We start from the raw sequence: 26,520 nt of genomic DNA, 5'->3' as shown, positions 1-26,520 counted from the left end.
ACTCTGTGTGTGTGTCTGTGTGTGTGTCTGTGTGTGTATCACTCTGTGTGTGTGTGTCTGTGTCTGTGTCTCACTCTGTGTGTGTGTCTGTGTGTGTGTCTGTGTGTGTGACTCTGTGTGAGTCTGTGTGTTTGACTGTGTGTGTCTGTGTGTGTGTGTGTGTCTGTGTGACTGTGTGTGTCTCTGTGTGTGTGTCTGTGTCTCTGTGTGTGACTGTGTGTGTCTGTGTGTGTGACTCTGTGTGTGTCTGTGTGTGTGACTCTGTGTGTGTCTGTGTGACTGTGTGACTGTGTGTGTCTCTGTGTGTGACTGTGTGTGTCTGTGTGTGTGTGTGACTGTGTGTGAATGTGTGTGTCTCTGTGTGAGTCTGTGTGTTTGACTCTGTGTCTGTGTGTCTGACTGTGTGTGTCTGTGTGTGTGTGTCTGTGTGACTGTGTGTGTCTCTGTGTGTGTGTCTGTGTCTCTGTGTGTGACTGTGTGTGTCTGTGTGTGTGACTCTGTGTGTGTGTGTGTGTGACTCTGTGTGTGTCTGTGTGTGTGTGACTGTGACTGTCTGTGTCTCTGTGTGTGACTGTGTGTGTCTGTGTGTGTGACTCTGTGTGAGTCTGTGTGTTTGACTCTGTGTCTGTGTGTCTGACTGTGTGTGTCTGTGTGTGTCTGTGTGTGTGTGTCTGTGTGTGTCTCTGTGTGTGTGTCTGTGTCTCTGTGTGACTGTGTGTGTCTGTGTGTGTGTGACTGTGTATGTCTGTGTGTGTGTCTCTGTGTGTGTGTGTATGTGTCTGTGTGTGTGTCTCTGTGTATGTGTCTCTGTGTGTGACTGCGTGTCTCTGTGTGTGACTGTGTGTGTGTCTCTGTGTGTGTCTGTGTGTGTCTGTGTGTGTGTGTCTGTGTGACTGTGTGTGTCTCTGTGTGTGTGTCTGTGTCTCTGTGTGTGACTGTGTATTGTGTCTCTGTGTGTGTCTGTGTGTGTGTGTCTGTGTGACTGTGTGTGTCTCTGTGTGTCTCTCTGTGTGTGACTGTGTGTGTCTGTGTGTGTGACTCTGTGTGTGTCTGTGTGTGTGACTCTGTGTGTGTCTGTGTGTGTGTGACTGTGTGACTGTGTGTGTCTCTGTGTGTGACTGTGTGTGTCTGTGTGTGTGACTCTGTGTGAGTCTGTGTGTTTGACTCTGTGTCTGTGTGTCTGACTGTGTGTGTCTGTGTGTGTCTGTGTGTGTCTGTGTGTGTCTCTGTGTGTGTGTCTGTGTCTCTGTGTGTGACTGTGTGTCTGTGTGTGTGACTCTGTGTGTGTCTGTGTGTGTGTCTCTGTGTGTGTGTCTGACTGTATGTGTGTCTGACTGTGTGTGTCTGTGTGTGTGTCTCTGTGTGTGTGTATGTGTCTGTGTGTGTGTGTCTCTGTGTATGTGTCTCTGTGTGTGACTGCGTGTCTCTGTGTGTGACTGTGTGTGTGTGACTCTGTGTGTATGTGACTGTGTGTGTCTCTGTGTGTGACTGTGTGTGTGACTGTGTCTGTGTGTGACTGTGTGTGTGTCTCTGTGTGTGTCTGTGTGTGTCTGTGTGTGACTGTGTGACTGTGTATGTGTGTGTGACTGTGTGTGAATGTGTGTGTCTCTGTGTGTGTCTGTGTGTGACTCTGTGTGTATCTGACTGTGTGTGTCTCTGTGTCTGTGTGTGTCTGTGAGTGAGTCTCTGTGTGACTGTGTGTGTCTATGTGTATCTGACTGTGTGTGTCTTTCTGTGTGTGTGTGTCTGTGTGTGTGTGACTGTGTGTGTCTCTCTTTGTGTGTCTGTGTGTCTCTGTGTGACTGTGTGTGTGTGTCTGTGTGTATCTGTCTGTGTGTGTCTCTGTGTGTGTGTGACTGTGTGTGACTGTGTGACTGTGTGTGTGTGTGACTGTGTGTGACTGTGTGTCTGTGTGTGACTGTGTGTGTCTCTGTGTATCTAACTGTGTGTGTCTCTCTGTGTGTGTGTGTCTGTGTGTGTGTGTGTGTCTGTGTGTCTGTGTGACTGTGTGTGTATCTGACTGTGTGTGTCTCTGTGTGTGTGTGTCTCTGTATGACTGTCTCTGTGTGCGTGTGATTGTGTCTGTGTGTGACTGTGTCTGTGTGTGTGTCTCTGTGTGACTGTGTCTGTGTGTGTGTCTCTGTGTGACTGTGTGTGTGTGTGACTGTGTGTATCTGACTGTGTGTGTGTCTCACTCTGTGTGTGTGTCTCACTCTGTGTGTGTCTCTGACTCTGTGTGTGTCTCACTGTGTGTGTGTCTGTGTGTGTCTGTGTGTATCTGACTGTGTCTCTCTGACTGTGTGTCTCTGTGTCTGTGTGTGTGTGTGTCTGTAGCTATGATGACTACGATTATGGCGAGGTGGATCAACTGCTGGATGACCACGTTCGTGACTTCATCAAAACGTCGGTCTGCTTTCCAGAGCGAATCACCGCAGACCTGCATGAAGCCTTCTGGCCCCAATTCCTCCCGTCGGAGAAGGTGTGCTGGGTAGTGTAGTGGGTAGTGTAGTGGGTAGTGTAGTGGGTAGTGTAGTGGGTAGTGTAGTGGGTAGTGTAGTGGGTAGTGTAGTGTAGTGGGTAGTGTGGTGGGTGGTGTAGTGGGTAGTGTAGTGTAGTGGGTAGTGTGGTGGGTGGTGTAGTGGGTAGTGTGCTGGGTAGTGTAGTGGGTAGTGTAGTGGGTAGTGTAGTGTGTAGTGGGTAGTGTAGTGGGTAGTGTAATGTAGTGGGTAGTGTAGTGGGTAGTGTAGTGGGTAGTGTAGTGTGTAGTGTGGTGTGTAGTGTAGTGGGTAGTGTAGTGTAGTGGGTGGTGTAGTGGGTAGTGTAGTGTAGTGGGTAGTGTAGTGTGTAGTGTAGTGGGTAGTGTAGTGTAGTGGGTAGTGTAGTGGGTAGTGTAGTGTAGTGGGTAGTGTAGTGGGTAGTGTAGTGTGTAGTGTGGTGGGCAGTGTAGTGTAGTGTGTTGTGTAGTGTAGTGTGTAGTGTAGTGGGTAGTGTAGTGTAGTGGGTACTGTAGTGTAGTGGATAGTGTAGTGGGTAGTGTGTAGTGTGGTGGGTAGTGTAGTGGGTAGTGTAGTGGGTAGTGTAGTGTGTAGTGTAGTGGGTAGTGTAGTGTAGTGGGTAGTGTAGTGTAGTGTGTAGTGTAGTGTGTAGTGTAGTGTAGTGGGTAGTGTAGTGGGTAGTGTAGTGGGTAGTGTAGTGTAGTGGGTAGTGTAGTGTAGTGGGTAGTGTAGTGTAGTGGGTAGTGTAGTGTGGTGTAGTGTGTAGTGTAGTGGGTAGTGTAGTGGGTAGTGTAGTGTAGTGGGTAGTGTAGTGGGTAGTGTGGTGGGTAGTGTAGTGGGTAGTGTGGTGGGTAGTGTAGTGGGTAGTGTAGTGGGTAGTGTAGTGTAGTGGGTAGTGTAGTGTGTAGTGTAGTGGGTAGTGTAGTGTATAGTGTAGTGTGTAGTGTAGTGTGTAGTGTAGTGGGTGGTGTAGTGGGTAGTGTAGTGTAGTGGGTAGTGTAGTGTAGTGTGTAGTGTAGTGTAGTGGGTAGTGTAGTGTAGTGGGTAGTGTAGTGTGTAGTGTAGTGGGTGGTGTAGTGTGGTGTGTAGTGTAGCGGGTAGTGTAGTGGGTAGTGTAGTGGGTAGTGTAGTGTGTAGTGTAGTGTGTAGTGTAGTGGGTAGTGTGGTGTAGTGGGTAGTGTAGTGTAGTGGGTAGTGTAGTGTAGTGGGTAGTGTAGTGTGGTGTAGTGTGTAGTGTAGTGGGTAGTGTAGTGTAGTGGGTAGTGTAGTGGGTAGTGTAGTGGGTAGTGTAGTGGGTAGTGTAGTGGGTAGTGTAGTGTGTAGTGTAGTGGGTAGTGTAGTGGGTAGTGTAGTGGGTAGTGTAGTGTAGTGGGTAGTGTAGTGTAGTGGGTAGTGTAGTGTAGTGGGTAGTGTAGTGGGTAGTGTAGTGGGTAGTGTAGTGTAGTGTGTAGTGTAGTGTGTAGTGTAGTGTAGTGGGTAGTGTAGTGTGTAGTGTAGTGGGTAGTGTAGTGGGTAGTGTAGTGGGTAGTGTAGTGTGTAGTGTAGTGGGTAGTGTAGTGGGTAGTGTAGTGGGTAGTGTAGTGTGGTGGGTAGTGTAGTGTAGTGTGTAGTGTAGTGTGTAGTGTAGTGGGTAGTGTAGTGTAGTGGGTAGTGTAGTGTAGTGTGTAGTGGGTAGTGTAGTGTGGTGTGTAGTGTAGTGTGTAGTGTGAGTGGGTAGTGTAGTGGGTAGTGTAGTGGGTAGTGTAGTGTGTAGTGTAGTGGGTAGTGTAGTGGGTAGTGTAGTGTAGTGGGTAGTGTAGTGGGTAGTGTAGTGTAGTGGGTAGTGTAGTGGGTAGTGTATTGGGTAGTGTGTAGTGTAGTGTAGTGGGTGGTGTAGTGGGTAGTGTAGTGTGTAGTGTAGTGTGTAGTGTAGTGGGTAGTGTAGTGGGTAGTGTAGTGTATAGTGTAGTGGGTAGTGTAGTGTATAGTGTAGTGGGTAGTGTAGTGTATAGTGTAGTGTATAGTGTAGTGGGTAGTGTATAGTGTAGTGGGTAGTGTAGTGTATAGTGTAGTGTAGTGGGTAGTGTGGTGTAGTGTGTAGTGTAGTGTAGTGGGTAGTGTAGTGGGTAGTGTAGTGTAGTGTGTAGTGTAGTGTAGTGGGTAGTGTAGTGTAGTGTGTAGTGTAGTGGGTGGTGTAGTGTAGTGGGTAGTGTAGTGGGTAGTGTAGTGTAGTGTGTAGTGTAGTGGGTAGTGTAGTGTAGTGGGTAGTGTAGTGTGTAGTGTAGTGGGTAGTGTAGTGGGTGGTGTAGTGGGTAGTGTAGTGTAGTGTGTAGTGTAGTGGGTAGTGTAGTGGGTAGTGTAGTGGGTAGTGTGTAGTGTAGTGTAGTGGGTAGTGTAGTGGGTAGTGTAGTGTAGTGGGTAGTGTAGTGTAGTGGGTAGTGTAGTGGGTAGTGTAGTGTAGTGGGTAGTGTAGTGGGTAGTGTGGTGTAGTGTGTAGTGTAGTGGGTAGTGTAGTGGGTAGTGTAGTGTGTAGTGTAGTGGGTAGTGTAGTGGGTAGTGTAGTGTATAGTGTAGTGTAGTGGGTAGTGTAGTGGGTAGTGTGGTGGGTGGTGTAGTGGGTAGTGTAGTGGGTAGTGTAGTGTAGTGGGTAGTGTAGTGTAGTGGGTAGTGTAGTGTAGTGGGTAGTGTAGTGGGTAGTGTAGTGGGTAGTGTAGTGGGTAGTGTGTAGTGTAGTGGGTAGTGTAGTGGGTAGTGTAGTGTAGTGTGTAGTGTAGTGGGTAGTGTAGTGGGTAGTGTAGTGTGTAGTGTAGTGTGTATTGTAGTGGGTAGGGTGTAGTGTAGTGGGTAGTGTACACTACACACTACACTACACACTACCCACTACTGTGTGTCACTGTGTGTGTGTGTGTCACTGTGTGTGTGTGTCACTGTGTATGTGTGTCACTGTGTGTGTGTCACTGTGTGTGTGTCACTGTGTGTGTCACTGTGTGTGTGTCACTGTGTGTGTGTCACTGTGTGTGTGTCACTGTGTGTGTCACTGTGTGTGTGTCACTGTGTGTCACTGTGTGTGTCACTGTGTGTGTGTCACTGTGTATGTCACTGTGTGTGTGTGTGACTGTGTGTGTCACTGTGTGTGTCACTGTGTGTGTGTCACTGTATGTGTCACTGTGTGTGTCACTGTGTATGTCTGTGTGTCACTGTGTGTGTGTCACTGTGTGTGTCACTGTGTGTGTCACTATGTGTGTGTCACTGTGTGTGTGTGTGTCACTGTGTGTGTCACTGTGTGTGTGTGTCACTGTGTATGTGTGTGTCACTGTGTGTCACTGTGTGTCACTGTGTGTGTGTCACTGTGTGTCACTGTGTGTGTGTGTCACTGTGTGTGTGTCACTGTGTGTGTGTCACTGTGTGTGTGTGTCATTGTGTGTGTGTCACTGTGTGTGTGTCACTGTGTGTCACTGTGTGTGTCACTGTGTGTGTGTCAGTGTGTGTGTGTCACTGTGTGTGTGTGACTGTGTGTGTTTGTGTCACTGTGTGTGTGTGTCACTGTGTGTGTGTGTCACTGTGTGTGTGTCACTGTGTGTGTCACTGTGTGTCACTGTGTGTGTGTCATTGTGTGTCTGTGTGTCTGTGTGTCACTGTGTGTGTCACTGTGTGTGTCACTGTGTGTGTCACTGTGTGTATGTGTGTCTGTGTCACTGTGCGTATGTGTCACTGTGTGTGTGTCACTGTGTGTGTGTCACTGTGTGTGTCACTGTGTGTGTGTCACTGTGTGTGTGTGTCACTGTGTGTGTGTCACTGTGTGTGTCACTGTGTGTGTGTCACTGTGTGTGTCACTGTGTGTGTCACTGTGTGTGTGTGTCACTGTGTGTGTGTGTCACGGTGTGTGTGTCACTGTGTGTGTCACTGTGTGTGTGTCACTGTGTGTGTCACGGTGTGTGTGTCACTGTGTGTGTCACTGTGTGTGTCACTGTGTGTGTGTGTGTGTCACTGTGTGTGTCACTGTGTGTGTGTCACTGTGTGTGTGTGTCACTGTGTGTGTGTCACTGTGTGTGTCACTGTGTGTGTGTGTGTCACTGTGTGTGTCACTGTGTGTGTGTCAGTGTGTGTGTGTCACTGTGTGTATCACTGTGTGTGTCACTGTGTCACTGTGTGTGTGTCACTGTGTGTGTCACTGTGTGTGTATGACTGTGTCACTGTGTGTGTGTCACTGTGTGTGTGTGTCACTGTGTGTCACTATGTGTGTCACTGTGTCACTGTGTGTGTCACTGTGTGTGTTACTGTGTGTGTGTCACTGTGTGTGTCACTGTGTGTGTGTCACTGTGTGTGTGCCACTGTGTGTGTGTGTGTCACTGTGTTACTGTGTCACTGTGTGTGTCACTGTTTTACTGTGTCACTGTGTGTGTCACTGTGTGTGTGTGTGTCACTGTGTGTGTCACTGTGTGTGTGTGTGTCACTGTGTGTGTGTCACTGTGTGTGTGTGTCAATGTGTGTGTCACTGTGTGTCACTGTGTGTGTGTCACTGTGTGTCACTGTGTGTGTGTGTCACTGTGTGTGTGTCACTGTGTGTGTGTCACTGTGTGTGTGTCACTGTGTGTGTGTGTGTGTCACTGTGTGTCACTGTGTGTGTCACTGTGTGTGTGTGTCACTGTGTGTATCACTGTGTGTGTCACTTTGTGTATGTGTGTCACTGTGTGTCACTGTGTGTGTCACTGTGTATGTGTGTCACTGTGTGTCACTGTGTGTCACTGTGTGTCACTGTGTGTGTGTGTCACTGTGTCACTGTGTGTGTGTGTCACTGTGTGTGTGTCACTGTGTGTGTCACTGTGTGTGTGTCACTGTGTGTGTGTCACTGTGTCACTGTGTGTGTATCACTGTGTGTGTGTACACTGTGTCACTGTGTGTGTCACTGTGTGTGTCACTGTGTGTATCACTGTGTGTGTCACTGTGTGTGTGTATCACACTGTGTTACTGTGTCACTGTGTGTGTCACTGTGTGTCACTGTGTATCACACTGTGTGTGTCACTGTGTGTCACTGTGTATCACACTGTGTGTATCACTGTGTCACTGTGTCACTGTGTGTGTGTCACTGTGTGTATCACTGTCACTGTGTCACTGTGTGTGTCACTGTGTGTCACTATGTGTGTGTCACTGTGTCACTGTGTGTGTCACTGTGTGTGTTACTGTGTGTGTGTCACTGTGTGTCACTGTGTGTGTTACTGTGTGTGTGTCACTGTGTGTGTCACTGTGTGTGTCACTGTGTGTGTCACTGTGTGTGTGTCACTGTGTGTGTCACTGTGTGTGTGTCACTGTGTGTGTGCCACTGTGTGTGTGTGTGTCACTGTGTTACTGTGTCACTGTGTGTGTCACTGTGTTACTGTGTCACTGTGTGTGTCACTGTGTGTGTGTGTGTCACTGTGTGTGTCACTGTGTGTGTGTGTGTCACTGTGTGTGTGTCACTGTGTGTGTGTGTGTCAATGTGTGTGTCACTGTGTGTCACTGTGTGTGTGTCACTGTGTGTCACTGTGTGTGTGTCACTGTGTGTGTGTCACTGTGTGTGTGTGTGTGTCACTGTGTGTCACTGTGTGTCACTGTGTGTGTCACTGTGTGTGTGTGTCACTGTGTGTATCACTGTGTGTGTCACTTTGTGTATGTGTGTCACTGTGTGTCACTGTGTGTGTCACTGTGTATGTGTGTCACTGTGTGTCACTGTGTGTCACTGTGTGTCACTGTGTGTGTGTGTCACTGTGTCACTGTGTGTGTGTGTCACTGTGTCACTGTGTGTGTGTCACTGTGTGTGTGTCACTGTGTGTGTCACTGTGTGTGTGTCACTGTGTGTGTGTCACTGTGTCACTGTGTGTGTATCACTGTGTGTGTGTACACTGTGTCACTGTGTGTGTCACTGTGTGTGTCACTGTGTGTATCACTCTGTGTGTGTCACTGTGTGTGTGTATCACACTGTGTTACTGTGTCACTGTGTGTGTCACTGTGTGTCACTGTGTATCACACTGTGTGTGTCACTGTGTGTCACTGTGTATCACACTGTGTATCACTGTGTCACTGTGTCACTGTGTGTGTGTCACTGTGTGTATCACTGTCACTGTGTCACTGTGTGTGTCACTGTGTGTGTGTGTGTGTGTATCACTGTGTCACTGTGTGTATCACTGTGTCTGTGTGTGTCACTGTGTCACTGTGTGTGTGTGTCACTGTGTGTGTGTGTGTCACTGTGTGTGTGTGTGTGTGTCACTGTATCACTGTCTCACTGTGTATCACACTGTGTGTGTTATTGTGTCACTGTGTCACTGTGTGTGTCACTGTGTGTGTCACTGTGTGTATCACACTGTGTGTCACACTGTGTGTGTGTGTGTATCACACTGTGTGTCACACTGTGTGTCACTGTGTGTATCACACTGTGTGTGTGTGTCACTGTGTCACTGTGTGTGTATCACACTGTGTGTGTGTCACTGTGTGTATCACTGTGTGTGTCACTGTGTGTGTGTCTGTGTGTCACTGTGTGTGTATCACTGTGTCACTGTGTGTGTGTGTGTCACTGTGTGTGTGTCTGTGTGTCACTGTGTGTGTGTCACTGTGTCACTGTGTGTGTCACTGTGTGTGTGTGTCACTGTGTGTGTATCACACTGTGTGTGTGTGTATCACTGTGTCACTGTGTGTGTGTCACTGTGTGTATCACTGTGTGTGTATCACACTGTGTGTGTGTGTATCACTGTGTCACTGTGTGTGTGTCACTGTGTGTATCACACTGTGTGTGTGTATCACTGTGTCACTGTGTGTGTATCACTCTGTGTGTGTGTCACTGTGTGTATCACTGTGTGTGTCACTGTGTGTGTGTCACTGTGTGTATCACTGTGTGTGTATCACACTGTGTGTGTGTGTATCACTGTGTCACTGTGTGTGTGTCACTGTGTGTGTATCACACTGTGTGTGTGTCACTGTGTGTGTCACTGTGTGTGTATCACACTGTGTGTGTGTCACTGTGTGTGTGTCACTGTGTGTCACTGTGTGTGTGTCACTGTGTGTGTGTCTGTGTGTGTCACTGTGTGTGTGTCACTATGTCACTGTGTGTGTGTCACTGTGTGTGTCACTGTGTGTGTGTCACTGTGTGTATCACACTGTGTGTGTGTATCACTTTGTCACTGTGTGTGTGTCACTGTGTCACTGTGTGTGTGTCACTGTGTGTGTCACTGTGTGTGTATCACTGTGTGTGTGTGTGTCACTGTGTGTGTATCACACTGTGTGTGTGTCACTGTGTCACTGTGTGTGTCACTGTGTGTGTGTCACTGTGTCACTGTGTGTGTCACTGTGTGTGTCACTGTGTCACTGTGTGTGTCACTGTGTGTGTGTCACTGTGTGTGTGTCACTGTGTGTGTGTCACTGTGTGTGTGTGTCACTGTGTCACTGTGTCACTGTGTGTGTGTCACTGTGTGTGTCACTGTGTGTGTGTCACTGTGTGTGTGTCACTGTGTGTGTGTCACTGTGTCACTGTGTGTGTGTCACTGTGTGTGTATCACTGTGTGTGTGTCACTGTGTGTGTGTGTCACTGTGTGTGTGTCACTGTGTGTGTGTATCACTGTGTGTGTGTATCACTGTGTGTGTGTGTCACTGTGTGTGTGTGTCACTGTGTGTGTGTCACTGTGTGTGTCACTGTGTGTGTGTCACTGTGTGTGTGTCACTATGTGTGTCACTGTGTGTCACTGTGTGTGTGTCACTGTGTGTGTGTCACTGTGTGTGTGTCACTGTGTGTCACTGTGTGTGTCACTATGTGTATCACACTGTGTGTGTGTATCACTGTGTGTGTGTGTCACTGTGTGTGTGTCACTGTGTGTGTGTCACTGTGTGTGTGTCACTGTGTGTGTTTCACTGTGTGTGTCACTGTGTGTGTCACTATGTGTATTACACTGTGTGTGTATCACTGTGTGTGTGTGTCACTGTGTGTGTGTCACTGTGTGTGTGTCACTGTGTGTGTTTCACTGTGTGTGTCACTGTGTGTGTCACTATGTGTGTGTGTCACTGTGTGTGTGTCACTGTGTGTCACTGTGTGTGTGTCACTGTGTGTGTCACTGTGTGTGTCACTATGTCACTGTGTGTGTGTCACTGTGTGTGTCACTGTGTATGTCACTGTGTGTGTATCACACTGTGTGTGTGTCACTGTGTCACTGTGTGTGTGTCACTGTGTGTGTGTGTCACTGTGTGTGTGTCACTGTGTCACTGTGTGTGTCACTGTGTGTATCACACTGTGTGTGTGTATCACTGTGTGTCACTGTGTATGTCACTGTGTGTGTGTATCACACTGTGTGTGTGTGTCACTGTGTGTGTGTGTGTGTCACTGTGTGTGTGTCACTGTGTGTGTGTCACTGTGTGTGTGTCTGTGTGTGTCACTGTGTGTGTGTCACTATGTCACTGTGTGTGTGTCACTGTGTGTGTCACTGTGTGTGTGTCACTGTGTGTATCACACTGTGTGTGTGTATCACTGTGTCACTGTGTGTGTGTCACTGTGTCACTGTGTGTGTGTCACTGTGTGTGTGTCACTGTGTCACTGTGTGTGTGTCACTGTGTGTGTCACTGTGTCACTGTGTGTGTGTGTGTCACTGTGTGTGTGTATCACTGTGTCACTGTGTGTGTCACTGTGTGTGTGTCACTGTGTGTATCACACTGTGTGTGTGTCACTATGTCACTGTGTGTGTCACTGTGTGTGTGTATCACTGTGTCACTGTGTGTGTGTCACTGTGTCACTGTGTGTGTGTCACTGTGTGTGTGTCACTGTGTCACTGTGTGTGTGTCACTGTGTGTGTCACTGTGTCACTGTGTGTGTGTGTGTCACTGTGTGTGTGTATCACTGTGTCACTGTGTGTGTCACTGTGTGTGTGTCACTGTGTGTATCACACTGTGTGTGTGTGTCACTATGTCACTGTGTGTGTCACTGTGTGTGTGTGTCACTGTGTCACTGTGTGTATCACACTGTGTCACTGTGTGTGTGTGTGTCACTGTGTGTGTGTGTCACTGTGTGTGTGTGTCACTGTGTGTGTGTCACTGTGTGTGTGTCACTGTGTGTGTGTCACTGTGTGTGTGTCACTGTGTGTGTCACTGTGTGTGTGTCACTGTGTGTGTCACTGTGTGTATCACACTGTGTGTGTGTGTCACTGTGTCACTGTGTGTCACTATGTCACTGTGTATGTCACTGTGTGTGTGTGTGTCACTGTGTCACTGTGTGTATCACTGTGTGTGTCACTGTGTGTGTCACTGTGTGTGTATCACTGTGTGTCACTGTGTATCACACTATGTCACTGTGTGTGTGTGTCACTGTGTGTCACTGTGTGTGTCACTGTGTGTGTGTCACTGTGTGTGTCACTGTGTGTGTCACTGTGTCACTGTGTAGGTGCACGTGACTATACTGCTCATGGAAGCTCGCATGCAAGCAGAGCTTCTCTATGCCATGAGAACCATCACTCGTCACATGACGTGCACCTAGCCTGGCACATTTACCCACTCACTCACTCACCCACTCACTCACCCACTCACCCACTCACCTACTCACTCACCTACTCACCTACTCACTCACTCACTCACCTAGTCACTCACTCACTCACTCACCTAGTCACTCACTCACTCACTCACCCACTCACCCACTCACTCACTCACCCACCCACTCACCCACTCACTCACCCACCCACTCACCCACTCACTCACCCACTCACCCACCCACTCACTCACTCACCCACTCACTCACCTACTCACTCACCCACTCACTCACTCACTCACCTACTCACTCACTCAGCCACTCACTCACTCACTCACCCACCCACTCACTCACTCAGCCACTCACCCACTCACTCACCCACTCACTCACTCACCTACTCACCCAGTCACTCACCCACTCACTCACTCACCCACTCACTCACCCACTCACTCACTCACCTACTCACTCACTCAGCCACTCACTCACTCACTCACCCACCCACTCACTCACTCAGCCACTCACTCACTCACTCACCCACCCACTCACTCACTCACCCACTCACCCACTCACTCACCCACTCACTCACTCACCCACTCACCCACTCACTCACTCACTCACTCACCCACTCACCCACTCACCCACCCACTCACTCACCCACTCACCCACCCACTCACCCACTCACTCACCCACACACCCACTCACTGACTCACCCACTCACTCACCCACTCACTCACCCACTCACTCACTCACTCACCCACTCACCCACTCACTCACCCACTCACCCACCCACTCACTCACCCACCCACTCACTCACCCAACCACTCAATCACCCACTCACTCACCCACTCACCCACTCACTCACTCACCCACCCACTCACTCACCCACTCACACAGCTACAAGTGACCCAGCTATCACACACAGACTACAGGGGCAAGTGCTCCACACACACAGACACAAATGCGTGATATTTTGCTTTAAATGATGTTGATGTTGTTGATGTTGATGGTGCTGATGGTGCTGTTGATGCTGATGATGATTGTAGTGGTAGTGCTGATGGTGATGTTGATGGTGCAGATGGTGATGTTGATGCTGATTGTAGTGGTAGTGCTGATGGTGGTGTTGATGGTGCAGATGGTGATGTTGATGCTGATTGTAGTGGTAGTGCTGATGGTGGTGTTGATGCTGATGATTGTAGTGGTAGTGGTAGTGCTGATGGTGATGTTGATGGTGCTGTTGGTGATGTCACTATGGTGATGATGTCACGATGGTGATGGTGATGATGTCACTGGTGATGGTGATGTCACTGGTGATGGTGATGTCACTATGGTGATGATGTCACTGGTGATGGTGATGTCACTATGGTGATGATGTCACGATGGTGATGGTGATGTCACTATGGTGATGATGTCACGATGGTGATGGTGATGATGTCACTGGTGATGGTGATGTCACTATGGTGATGATGTCACGATGGTGATGGTGATGTCACTATGGTGATGATGTCACGATGGTGATGGTGATGATGTCACTGGTGATGGTGATGTCATGGTGATGGTGATGTCACTATGGCGATGATGTCACGATGGTGATGATGTCACTATGGTGATGATGATGTCACTATGGTGATGATGATGTCACTATGGTGATGATGTCACTGGTGATGGTGATGTCACGATGGGGATGATGTCACTGGTGATGGTGATGTCACTATGGTGATGGTGATGATGTCACTATGGTGATGGTAATGATGTCACGATGGTAATGGTGATGATGTCACGATGGTGATGGTGATGATGGTGATGCTACTCTGGCGATGGTGCTAATGATGATGTCGCTATGATGATGCTGATGTCAGGATGGTGATGTTGATTGTGATGGTGATGTGGATGATTGTGATGTTGGTGGTGGTGGTGATTGATGGTGGTGATGTCACTAATGATGATGGTGATGGTGATGTCATTAATGATGATGGTGGTGATGGTGATGATTGTGATGGTGGTGATGTCACTAATGATGATGGTGGTGATGTCACTAATGATGATGGTGGTGATGTCATTAATGATGGTGGTGATGGTGGTGATGTCATTAATGATGGTGGTGATGTCATTAATGATGGTGGTGATGGTGGTGATGTCATTGATGATGATGATGGTGGTGATGTCATTAATGATGATGATGGTGGTGATGTCATTAATGATGATGGTAGTGATGGTGTTGTCACTAATGTTGATGGTGGTGATGTTGATGATGATTGTGATGATGGTGGTGATGTCACTAATATTGATGATGGTGGTGTTGATGATTGTGATGGTGATGTTGATGATTGTGATGGTGGTTATGGTGATGTTGATGATTGTGATGGTGGTGATGTTGATGGTGCTGATGTTTAAGAACTTTCTTGTGATGTTGATGTATCGTTTAAAATTTGATTAAAGTTATCAGGGTTAAGTTTGTCGTCACCCACTCACTCACTCAGCCACTCATTCATTCACTCATTCACTAAGCCACTCATTCATTCACTCAGCCACTCATTCATCAGCCACTGACTCACTCACCCACTCACCTCAGCTACTCACCCACTCATTCATTCACTCAACCACTCATTCAGCCACTCATTCACTCACTCAGCCCACTCATTCATTCACTCAGGCACTCATTCATTCACTCATTCACTCAGCCACTCACTGACTTCCTCAGCCACTCACCCACTCACCCACTCATTCACCCACTCATTCACTCAACCACTCTCAGCCACTCATTCATTCACTCACCCACTCACTCACCCACTCAGCCACTCACTCACCCACTCACTGACTCACTCACCCATTTACCCACTCACCCACCCATTCACCCACTTACCCATCCACTCACCCACCCATCCACTCACCCACTCACCTACCCACTCACCCAGTTACTCACCCACTCACCCACCCATTCACTCACCCACTCACCCACTCACCTACCCACTCACCCAGTTACTCACCCACCCATCCACTCACCCACTCGCCTACCCACTCACCTACCCACTCACCCACCCACTCACCCACCCATCCACTCACCCACCCATCCACTCACCCACTCACCCACTCCCTCACTCACCCACTCACTCACCCACTCACTCACCCATCCACCCACTCACCCATCCACTCACCCACTCACTCACCCATCCACTCACCCACTCACCCACTCACCCACCCATCCAACTCACCTACTCACCGTTTAATCATCAATTCATTTTTTATTGCATAGATTTTTTTAACAATAACAACAATCACAACAACACAACACAGACAAAGCTCCCCCGTGTAGCCTTGACACTGTCGGCAAGGGTTACTCGCCATGTTCACCACCACTACCACCACCACTACAACACCACCACTACCACCACCACTACTACACTACCACCACCACCACTACCACCACCACTACTACTACTACTACCACCACCACTACTACTATCACCACCACTACCACCACCACTACAACCACCACCACTACAACACCTACACCACTACAACCACCACTACTACACCACTACTACACCACCACCACTACAACACCACCACCACTACTACTACTACCACCACCACTACCACCACCACCACTACTACCACTACTACTACCGCCACCACTACCACCACCACTACTACAGCCACTACCACCACCACTACCACCACCACTACTACTACCACCACTACTACTACTACTACCACCACCACTACTACTATCACCACCACTACCACCACCACTACAACCACTACAACCACACCACTACAACACCTACACCACTACAACCACCACTACTACACCACCACACTACACCACTACTACACCACCACCACTACAACACCACCACCACTACTACTACTACCACCACCACTACCACCACCACTACAACACCACCACTACTACCACTACTACTACCGCCACCACTACTACTACACTACTACTACCGCCACCACTACTACAGCCACTACCACCACCACTACCACCACCACTACTACCACTACCACCACCACTACTACCACTACCACCACCACTACTACACACTACAACAACCACCACCACCACTACTACTACTACTACACCACCACCACTACTACCACCACCACTACTACTACACTACCACCACCACTACCACCACCACTACAACAACCACCACCACCACTACTACTACTACTACACCACCACCACTACTACCACCACCACTACTACCACTACCACCACCACTACTACCACTACCACCACCACTACTACACCACTACAACAACCACCACCACTACTACTACTACTACACCACCACCACTACTACCACTATAACCACTACCACCACCACAACCACCACCACTACACCACCACCACTACTACCACTATAACCACTACCACCACCACAACAACAACCACCATTTGCCACTAGGTGGCGTTGACGTCACATCGGCGACTGTGCCAGGCTAGGTGCACGAGGAGGTCACGGGGACAGACCCTGCAGGTGCCATGGGCTGGCGAGTGAGTGGGTGAGTGGTGAGTGAGTGGTGGGTGGGTGGGTGAGTGGGTGGGTGAGTGAGTGGGTGAGTGAGTGAGTGAGTGGGTGAGTGGGTGAGTGAGTGGGTGGGTGAGTGGGTGGTGAGTGGGTGGGTGGGTGGTGAGTGAGTGGGTGAGTGGTGAGTGGTGAGTGAGTGGTGGGTGAGTGGGTGGTGAGTGGGTGGGTGGGTGGTGAGTGAGTGAGTGAGTGGTGAGTGGGTGGGTGGTGAGTGAGTGGTGGGTGAGTGGTGAGTGAGTGGTGGGTGAGTGGGTGAGTGGTGAGTGGGTGGGTGGTGAGTGAGTGAGTGGGTGAGTGAGTGGTGAGTGGGTGGGTGGTGAGTGAGTGGTGAGTGAGTGGTGGGTGAGTGAGTGGTGAGTGGGGTTGGGTGGTGAGTGAGTGAGTGGGTGAGTGAGTGAGTGGGTGAGTGGGTGAGTGGTGAGTGAGTGGTTGAGTGGGTGAGTGAGTGGGTGAGTGGTGAGTGAGTGGTGGGTGAGTGAGTGGGTGAATGAGTGAGTGGGTGGGTGAATGAGTGAGTGGGTGGGTGAATGAGTGAGTGGGTGGGTGAATGAGTGAGTGGGTGGGTGAATGAGTGAGTGGGTGGGTGAATGAGTGAGTGGGTGGGTGAATGAGTGAGTGGGTGGGTGAATGAGTGAGTGGGTGGGTGAATGAGTGAGTGAGCGAGTGGGTGAGTGAGTGGGTGGGTGAATGAGTGAGTGGGTGGGTGAATGAGTGGGTGAGTGAGTGGGTGAGTGAGTGGGTGGGTGAGTGAGTGAGTGGGTGGGTGAGTGGGTGAGTGGGTGAATGATGAGTGAGTGAGTGTGTGTGGTGAGTGGGTGAGTGATGTGAGTGGGGTGAGTGAGTGAGTGGTGAGTGAGTGTTGAGTGGGTGAGTGGTGAGTGAGTGGGTGGGTGAGTGAGTGAGTGGTGGGTGAGTGAGTGGATGGGTGGTGAGTGAGTGAGTGGGTGAGTGAGTGAGTGAGTGGGTGGGTGAGTATGGGTGAGTGGGTGAGTGGGTGAGTGGTGAGTGAGTGGTGAGTGGGTGGTGAGTGAGTGAGTGGGTGGAGTGAGTGAGTGAGTGGGTGAGTAAGTGAGTGAATGAGTGAGTGAGTGGGTGAGAGAATGAGTGAGTGAAGGGTGAGTGAGTGAGTGAGTGGTGAGTGAGTGGGTGAGTGAGTGAGTGGTGAGTGAGTGGGTGAGTGAGTGGTGAGGTGAGTGAGTGAGTGGTGAGTGAGTGGATGAGTGAGTGGGTGAGTGAGTGAGTGAGTGGTGAGTGAGTGAGTGGATGAGTGAGTGGATGAATGAGTGAGTGAGTGGTGAGTGAGTGGGTGGGTGAGTGTGAGTGAGTGAGTGGGTGAGTGAGTGAGTGGGTGAGTGAGTGAGTGGTGAGTGAGTGGATGAATGAGTGAGTGGTGAGTGAGTGGGTGAGTGAGTGAGTGGGTGAATGAGTGAGTGGGTGAGTGTGAGTGAGTGGTGAGTGAGTGAGTGAGTGGTGAGTGAGTGAGTGGTGAGTGAGTGGGTGAGTGAGTGAGTGAGTGGTGAGTGAGTGGGTGAGTGTGAGTGGTGAGTGAGTGGTGAGTGAGTGGTGAGTGAGTGAGTGAGTGGGTGAGTGAGTGAGTGGTGAGTGAGTGGGTGAGTGAGTGAGTGAGTGGTGAGTGAGTGGATGAGTGAGTGGATGAATGAGTGAGTGAGTGGTGAGTGAGTGGGTGGGTGAGTGTGAGAGAGTGAGTGGGTGAGTGAGTGAGTGGGTGAGTGAGTGAGTGAGTGTGAGTGAGTGGATGAGTGAGTGTATGAATGAGTGAGTGGTGAGTGAGTGAGTGGGTGAGTGTGAGTGAGTGGTGAGTGAGTGAGTGGTGAGTGAGTGAGTGAGTGGTGAGTGAGTGGTGAGTGAGTGAGTGGTGAGTGGGTGAGTAAATGAGTGAGTGAGTGAGTGGTGAGTGAGTGAGTGGTGAGTGAGTGGTGGGTGAATGAGTGGGTGAGTAAGTGGTGAGTGAGTGGTGAGTGAGTGAGTGGGTGAGTGGTGAGTGAGTGAGTGGGTGAGTGAGTGAGTGGGTGAATGAGTGGGTGAGTAAGTGAGTGGGTGAGTGAGTGAGTGGTGAGTGAGTGGTGAGTGAGTGAGTGGGTGAGTAAGTGGTGAGTGAGTGGTGAGTGAGTGGGTGAGTGGTGAGTGAGTGAGTGGTGAGTGAGTGAGTGGTGAGTGGGTGAGTGAGTGGTGAGGAGTGAGTGGGTGGGTGGGTGGTGAGTGAGTGGGTGAGTGAGTGGGTGAATGGGTGAGTGAGTGAGTGGTGAGTGAGTGGTGAGTGAGTGACTGAGTGGGTGAGTGAGTGAGTGTGTGAGTGAGTGACTGAGTGGGTGAGTGAGTGACTGAGTGAGTGGTGAGTGGGTGAATGAGTGGGTGAGTGGGTGGGTGAGTGGGTGAGTGAGTGAGTGGTGAGTGAGTGGTGAGTGAGTGGTGAGTGAGTGAGTGGTGAGTGAGTGGCTGAGTGAGTGGTGAGTGGGTGAGTGGGTGGGTGAGTGGGTGAGTGAGTGAGTGGTGATAGAGTGGTGAGTGAGTGAGTGGTGAGTGAGTGGTGAGTGAGTGAGTGAGTGAGTGAGTGGTGAGTGAGTGAGTGGTGAGTGAGTGGTGAGTGGGTGAATGAGTGGGTGAGTGGGTGGGTGAGTGGGTGAGTGAGTGGTGAGTGAGTGAGTGGTGAGTGAGTGGTGAGTGAGTGGTGAGTGAGTGGTGAGTGAGTGGGTGAGTGAGTGGGTGAGTGAGTGAGTGGTGAGTGAGTGGTGAGTGGGTGAATGAGTGGGTGAGTGGGTGGGTGAGTGGGTGAGTGAGTGGTGAGTGAGTGAGTGGTGAGTGAGTGAGTGGGTGAGTGAGTGGTGAGTGAGTGGTGAGTGAGTGGTGAGTGAGGCTCAAGATAAAGCAGGAGTCGAAGCACTTCTTCACTGCATCTCTGAAGGTAGAGGAGGGAAGAAGTAAAGAGTGGTGAGTAGTGGGTGAGTAGTGGTGAGTAGTGGTGAGTAGTGAGTAGTGGTGAGTAGTGGTGAGTGTAGTGGTGAGTAGTGGTGAGTAGTGGTGAGTGTAGTGGTGAGTAGTGGTGAGTGTAGTGGTGAGTAGTAGTGAGTAGTGGTGAGTAGTGGTGAGTAGTGGTGAGTAGTGGTGAGTAGTGGTAGTGTGTGTGTGGTGAGTAGTGGTGAGTAGTGGTGAGTAGTGGTGAGTGTAGTGGTGAGTGTAGTGGTGAGTAGTGGAGTGTGGTGGTGAGTGTAGTGGTGAGTGGGTGGGTGAGTGTGGTGGTGAGTAGTGGTGAGTAGTGGTGAGTGTGGTGGTGAGTGTAGTGGTGAGTAGTGGTGAGTAGTGGTGAGTAGTGGTGAGTGTAGTGGTGAGTAGTGGTGAGTGTAGTGGTGAGTAGTGGTGAGTGTAGTGGTGAGTAGTGGTGAGTGTAGTGGTGAGTAGTGGTGAGTAGTGGTGAGTGTAGTGGTGAGTAGTGGTGAGTGTAGTGGTGAGTAGTGGTGAGTAGTGGTGAGTGTAGTGGTGAGTAGTGGTGAGTAGTGGTGAGTAGTGGTGAGTGTAGTGGTGAGTAGTGGTGAGTAGTGGTGAGTGTAGTGGTGAGTAGTGGTGAGTAGTGGTGAGTGTAGTGGTGAGTGTGGTGGTGAGTGTGGTGGTGAGTGTGGTGGTGAGTGTAGTGGTGAGTAGTGGTGAGTAGTGGTGAGTGTGGTGGTTGAGTGTAGTGGTGAGTGTAGTGGTGAGTAGTGGTGAGTAGTGGTGCGTAGTGGTGAGTGTAGTGGTGAGTAGTGGTGAGTGTGGTGGTGAGTGTAGTGGTGAGTGTAGTGGTGAGTGTGGTGGTGAGTGTGGTGGTGAGTGTAGTGGTGAGTAGTGGGAGAGTAGTGGTGAGTGTGGTGGTGAGTGTAGTGGTGAGTAGTGGTGAGTAGTGGTGAGTAGTGGTGAGTGTAGTGGTGAGTAGTGGTGAGTGTAGTGGTGAGTAGTGGTGAGTAGTGGTAAGTGTAGTGGTGAGTGTAGTGGTGAGTAGTGGTGAGTGTAGTGGTGAGTGTAGTGGTGAGTAGTGGTGAGTAGTGGTGAGTGTAGTGGTGAGTAGTGGTGAGTGTAGTGGTGAGTAGTGGTGAGTGTAGTGGTGAGTAGTGGTGAGTAGTGGTGAGTGTAGTGGTGAGTAGTGGTGAGTAGTGGTGAGTGTAGTGGTGAGTAGTGGTGAGTAGTGGTGAGTGTAGTGGTGAGTAGTGGTGAGTGTAGTGGTGAGTAGTGGTGAGTGTAGTGGTGAGTAGTGGTGAGTGTAGTGGTGAGTAGTGGTGAGTAGTGGTGAGTGTAGTGGTGAGTAGTGGTGAGTGTAGTGGTGAGTAGTGGTGAGTAGTGGTGAGTGTAGTGGTGAGTAGTGGTGAGTAGTGGTGAGTGTAGTGGTGAGTACGTGGTGAGTGTAGTGGTGAGTAGTGGTGAGTAGTGGTGAGTGTAGTGGTGAGTGTGGTGGTGAGTGTGGTGGTGAGTGTGGTGGTGAGTGTAGTGGTGAGTAGTGGTGAGTAGTGGTGAGTGTGGTGGTGAGTGTAGTGGTGAGTGTAGTGGTGAGTAGTGGTGAGTAGTGGTGCGTAGTGGTGAGTGTAGTGGTGAGTAGTGGTGGTGTGGTGGTGAGTGTAGTGGTGAGTGTAGTGGTGAGTGTGGTGGTGAGTGTGGTGGTGAGTGTAGTGGTGAGTAGTGGTGAGTAGTGGTGAGTGTGGTGGCTGAGTGTAGTGGTGAGTAGTGGTGAGTAGTGGTGAGTAGTGGTGAGTGTAGTGGTGAGTAGTGGTGAGTGTAGTGGTGAGTAGTGGTGAGTAGTGGTAAGTGTAGTGGTGAGTGTAGTGGTGAGTAGTGGTGAGTGTAGTGGTGAGTGTAGTGGTGAGTAGTGGTGAGTAGTGGTGAGTGTAGTGGTGAGTAGTGGTGAGTGTAGTGGTGAGTAGTGGTGAGTGTAGTGGTGAGTAGTGGTGAGTAGTGGTGAGTGTAGTGGTGAGTAGTGGTGAGTAGTGGTGAGTGTAGTGGTGAGTAGTGGTGAGTAGTGGTGAGTGTAGTGGGTGAGTAGTGGTGAGTAGTGGTGAGTAGTGGTGAGTGTAATGGTGAGTAGTGGTGAGTAGTGGTGAGTGTAGTGGTGAGTGTGGTGGTGAGTGTGGTGGTGAGTGTGGTGGTGAGTAGTGGTGAGTAGTGGTGAGTGTAGTGGTGAGTAGTGGTGGTAGTGGTGAGTGGTGGAGTGGTGAGTGTGGTGAGTGTAGTGGTGAGTGTGGTGGTGAGTGTGGTGGTGAGTGTGGTGGTGAGTGTAGTGGTGAGTAGTGGTGAGTAGTGGTGAGTGTAGTGGTGAGTGTGTAGTGGTGAGTAGTGGAGTGTGGTGGTGAGTGTGGTGGTGAGTGTGGTGGTGAGTGTGGTGGTGAGTGTAGTGGTGAGTAGTGGTGAGTAGTGGTGAGTGTGGTGGTGAGTGTAGTGGTGAGTGTAGTGGTGAGTAGTGGTGAGTATTGGTGAGTATTGGTGAGTAGTGGTGAGTAGTGGTGAGTAGTGGTGAGTGTAGTAGTGGTGAGTAGTGGTGAGTAGTGGTGAGTGTAGTGGTGACTGTAGTGGTGAGTGTAGTGGTGAGTGTGGTGGTGAGTGTGCTGGTGAGTGTAGTGGTGAGTGTAGTGGTGAGTGTGGTGGTGAGTGTAGTGGTGAGTGTGGTGGTGAGTGTGGTGGTGAGTTGTGGTGAGTGTGGTGGTGAGTGTAGTGGTGAGTGTGGTGGTGAGTGTGGTGGTGAGTGTATTGGTGAGTGTGGTGGTGAGTGTGGTGGTGAGTGTGTGTGGTGAGTGTGGTGAGTGTGGTGGTGAGTGTAGTGGTGAGTGTGGTGGTGAGTGTGGTGGTGAGTGTAGTGGTGAGTAGTGGTGAGTGTAGTGGTGAGTGTAGTGGTGAGTGTGGTGGTGAGTGTAGTGGTGAGTGTGGTGGTGAGTGTGGTGGTGAGTGTAGTGGTGAGTGTAGTGGTGAGTAGTGGTGAGTGTAGTGGTGAGTGTGGTGGTAAGTGTAGTGGTGAGTGTGGTGGTGAGTGTAGTGGTGAGTGTAGTGGTGAGTGTGGTGGTGAGTGTAGTGGTGAGTGTGGTGGTGAGTGTGGTGGTGAGTGTAGTGGTGAGTGTAGTGGTGAGTGTAGTGATGAGTAGTGGTGAGTAGTGGTGAGTAGTGGTGAGTGTAGTGGTGAGTAGTGGTGAGTGTAGTGGTGAGTGTGGTGGTGAGTAGTGGTGAGTGTAGTGGTGAGTAGTGGTGAGTAGTGGTGAGTGTAGTAGTGGTGAGTGTAGTGGTGAGTGTAGTGGTGGTGAGTGTAGTGGTGAGTAGTGGTGAGTGTAGAAGTGGTGAGTGTAGTGGTGAGTGTAGTGGTGAGTGTAGTGGTGAGTAGTGGTGAGTGTAGTAGTGGTGAGTGTAGTGGTGAGTAGTGGTGAGTGTAGTAGTGGTGAGTGTAGTGGTGAGTAGTGGTGAGTAGTGGTGAGTGTAGTAGTGGTGAGTGTAGTGGTGAGTAGTGGTGAGTAGTAGTGAGTAGTGGTGAGTGTAGTAGTGGTGAGTGTAGTAGTGGTGAGTGTAGTGGTGAGTAGTGGTGAGTAGTGGTGAGTAGTGGTGAGTGTGGTGGTGAGTAGTGGTGAGTAGTGGTGAGTGTGGTGGTGAGTGTAGTGGTGAGTAGTGGTGAGTGTAGTGGTGAGTAGTGGTGAGTTGTGGTGAGTAGTGGTGAGTGTAGTGGTGAGTAGTGGTGAGTGTAGTGGTGAGTAGTGGTGAGTAGTGGTGAGTGTAGTGAGTGTGGTGCTGAGTGTAGTGGTGAGTGTAGTGGTGAGTGTAGTGGTGAGTGGTGAGTAGTGGTGAGTAGTGGTGAGTGTAGTGGTGAGTAGTGGTGAGTAGTGGTGATTGTAGTGGTGAGTGTAGTGGTGAGTAGTGGTTAGTGTAGTGGTGAGTATTGGTGAGTAGTGGTGAGTCGTGGTGAGTGTGGTGGTGAGTGTAGTGGTGAGTGTAGTGGCGGAGTAGTGGTGAGTGTAGTGGTGTGTGTACTGGTGAGTAGTGGTGAGTAGTGGTGGAGTAGTGGTGAGTGTAGTGGTGAGTGTGGTGGTGAGTGGTAGTGGTGAGTGTAGTGGTGAGTGTGGTGGTGAGTTGTAGTGGTTAGTGGTGAGTGTAGTGGTGAGTAGTGGTGAGTGTAGTGGTGAGTGTAGTGGTGAGTGTAGTGGTGAGTGTGGCGGTGAGTGTAGTGGTGAGTGAGTGGTGAGTAGTGGTGAGTGTGGTGGTGAGTGTAGTGGTGAGAGTAGTGGTGAGTAGTGGTGAGTGTGGTGAGTAGTGGTGAGGTGGTGAGTGTGGTGGTGAGTGTGGTGGTGTGTGGTGGTGAGTGTGGTGTGAGTGTAATGGTGAGTGTGGTGGTGAGTGTGGTGGTGAGTGTAGTGGTGAGTGTAGTGGTGAGTGTGATGGTGAGTGTAGTGGTGAGTGTAATGGTGAGTGTAGTGGTGAGTGTATTGGTGAGTGTAGTGGTGAGTGTAGTGGTGAGTGTAGTGGTGAGTGTGGTGGTAGTGTATTGGTGAGTGTAGTGGTGAGTGTGGTGGTGAGTGTAGTGGTGAGTGTGGTGGTGAGTGTAGTGGTGAGGGTGGTGGTGAGTTACCTGGCAAACGGAATGAATGAAAGGCTGTACCTGGAATCAACAAAAACAACATCCACATCACAAACACCCCGTGTCTCTCTCTCCCCGTGTCTCTCTCTCCCCGTGTCTCTCTCCCCGTGTCTCTCTCTCTCCCCGTGTCTCTCTCCCCCGTGTCTCTCTCTCCCCGTGTCTCTCTCTCCCCGTGTCTCTCTCCCCGTGTCTCTCTCGCCCCGTGTCTCTCTCTCCCCGTGTCTCTCTCTCCCCGTGTCTCTCTCTCCCCGTGTCTCTCTCTCCCCATGACTCTCTCTCCCCGTGTCTCTCTCTCCCCCGTGTCTCTCTCTCCCCGTGTCTCTCTCTCTCCCCGTGTCTCTCTCTCCCCGTGTCTCTCTCTCTCCCCGTGTCTCTCTCTCCCCGTGTCTCTCTCTCCCCGTGTCTCTTTCTTCCCGTGTCTCTCTCCCCCCGTGTCTCTCTCCCCCCGTGTCTCTCTCCCCGTGTCTCTCTCTCCCCGTGTCTCTCTCTCCCGTGTCTCTCTCTCCCCGTATCGCTCTCTCTCCCCGTGTCTCTCTCTCTCCCCGTGTTTCTCTCTCTCCCCGTGTCTCTCTCTCCCCGTGTCTCTCTCTCCCGTGTCTCTCTCTCCCCGTATCGCTCTCTCTCCCCGTGTCTCTCTCTCTCCCCGTGTTTCTCTCTCTCCCACGTGTCTCTCTCTCCCCGTGTCTCTCTTTCTCCCCGTTTCTCTGTCCCCGTGTCTCTCTCCCCGTGTCTCTCTCTCCCCGTGTCTCTCTCTCCCCGTGTCTCTCTCTCTCCCCGTGTCTATCTTCCCGTGTCTCTCTCTCCCCGTGTCTCTCTCTCCCCGTGTCTCTCTCTCCCCGTGTCTCTCTCCCCCCGTGTCTCTCTCTCCCCGTGTCTCTCTCTCCCCGTGTTTCTCTCTCCCCGTGTCTCTCTCTCTCCCCGTGTCTCTCTCTCTCCCCGTGTCTCTCTCTCCCCGTGTCTCTCTCTCCCCGTGTCTCTCTCTCCCCGTGTCTCTCTCTCCCCGTGTCTCTCTCTCCCCGTGTCTCTCTCCCCGTGTCTCTCTCTCCCCGTGTCTCTCTCCACGTGTCTCTCTCCCCGTGTCTCGCTCTCCCCGTGTGTCTCTCTCTCTCCCCGTCTCTCTCTCTCTCTCTCTGTCTCTGTGTCTCTCTCTCCCCGTGTGTCTCTCTCTCCCCCGTGTCTCTCTCTCTCCCCATGTCTCTCTCTCCCCGTGTCTCTCTCCCCGTGTCTCTCTCTCTCCGTGTCTCTCTCTCCCCGTGTCTCTCTCCCCGTGTCTCTCTCGCCCCGTGTCTCTCTCTCCCCGTGTCTCTCTCTCCCCGTGTCTCTCTCTCCCCGTGTCTCTCTCTCCCCATGACTCTCTCTCCACGTGTCTCTCTCTCCCCGTGTCTCTCTCTCCCCGTGTCTCTCTCTCTCCCCGTGTCTCTCTCTCCCCGTGTCTCTCTCTCTCTCCCGTGTCTCTCTCTCCCCGTGTCTCTCTCTCCCCGTGTCTCTCTCTTCCCGTGTCTCTCTCCCCCCGTGTCTCTCTCCCCCCGTGTCTCTCTCCCCGTGTCTCTCTCTCCCGTGTCTCTCTCTCCCCGTGTCTCTCTCTCCCCGTATCGCTCTCTCTCCCCGTGTCTCTCTCTCTCCCCGTGTTTCTCTCTCTCCCCGTGTCTCTCTCTCCCCGTGTCTCTCTCTCCCCGTGTCTCTCTCTCCCCGTATCGCTCTCTCTCCCCGTGTCTCTCTCTCTCCCCGTGTTTCTCTCTCTCCCACGTGTCTCTCTCTCCCCGTGTCTCTCTTTCTCCCCGTTTCTCTGTCCCCGTGTCTCTCTCCCCGTGTCTCTCTCTCCCCGTGTCTCTCTCTCCCCGTGTCTCTCTCTCTCCCCGTGTCTATCTTCCCGTGTCTCTCTCTCCCCGTGTCTCTCTCTCCCCGTGTCTCTCTCTCCCCGTGTCTCTCTCCCCCCGTGTCTCTCTCTCCCCGTGTCTCTCTCTCCCCGTGTTTCTCTCTCCCCGTGTCTCTCTCTCTCCCCGTGTCTCTCTCTCTCCCCGTGTCTCTCTCTCCCCGTGTCTCTCTCTCCCCGTGTCTCTCTCCCCGTGTCTCTCTCTCCCCGTGTCTCTATCTCCCCGTGTCTCTCTCCCGTGTCTCTCTCTCCCCGTGTCTCTCTCCACGTGTCTCTCTCCCCGTGTCTCGCTCTCCCCGTGTGTCTCTCTCTCTCCCCGTCTCTCTCTCTCTCTCTCTGTCTCTGTGTCTCTCTCTCCCCGTGTGTCTCTCTCTCCCCCGTGTCTCTCTCTCTCCCCGTGTCTCTCTCTCCCCGTGTCTCTCTCCCCGTGTGTCTCTCCCCGTGTGTCTCTCCCCGTCTCTCTCTCCCCGTGTCTCTCTCTCTCCCCCGTGTCTCTCTCTCCCCGTGTCTCTCTCTCCCCGTGTCTCTCTCTCCCCGTGTCTCTCTCCCCGTGTCTCTCTCTCTCCCCCGTG

The 26,520-nt window shown here is 51.1% G+C and overlaps 2 protein-coding genes across 4 annotated transcripts in view; one reads left to right on the top strand and one right to left on the bottom strand.

Moving 5' to 3' along the window:
• The window catches only part of LOC116938425 (sestrin-2-like), a 67,453-nt gene extending 53,058 nt beyond the window's left edge, over positions 1–14,395 (top strand). For all 3 annotated transcript variants that reach the window (XM_076058437.1, XM_076058436.1, XM_076058438.1), the window contains 2 exons: positions 2,335–2,479; positions 11,866–14,395. In XM_076058437.1, coding sequence (XP_075914552.1) covers positions 2,335–2,479; positions 11,866–11,958 — 238 coding nt within the window. In that variant the 3' untranslated portion in view covers positions 11,959–14,395. The remainder of the gene's footprint in view (positions 1–2,334; positions 2,480–11,865) is intronic.
• Positions 14,396–24,062: 9,667 nt separating this feature from the next.
• The window catches only part of LOC142908156 (vesicle transport protein SFT2B-like), a gene marked incomplete at its 5' end in the record, with an annotated part of 37,430 nt that continues 34,972 nt past the window's right edge, over positions 24,063–26,520 (bottom strand). The window contains 1 exon segment of the mRNA XM_076058441.1: positions 24,063–24,096. Within this exon segment, the coding sequence (XP_075914556.1) occupies positions 24,063–24,096 (34 nt within the window).

This window comes from Petromyzon marinus (genome assembly GCF_048934315.1).
Source record: "Petromyzon marinus isolate PM22_M1 ecotype Great Lakes invasive population chromosome 73 unlocalized genomic scaffold, UKy_Petmar_22M1.pri1.0 chr73_unloc.6, whole genome shotgun sequence".
Classification (NCBI taxonomy): domain Eukaryota; kingdom Metazoa; phylum Chordata; class Hyperoartia; order Petromyzontiformes; family Petromyzontidae; genus Petromyzon; species Petromyzon marinus.
This window is presented reverse-complemented; position numbering and strand designations above follow the sequence as displayed.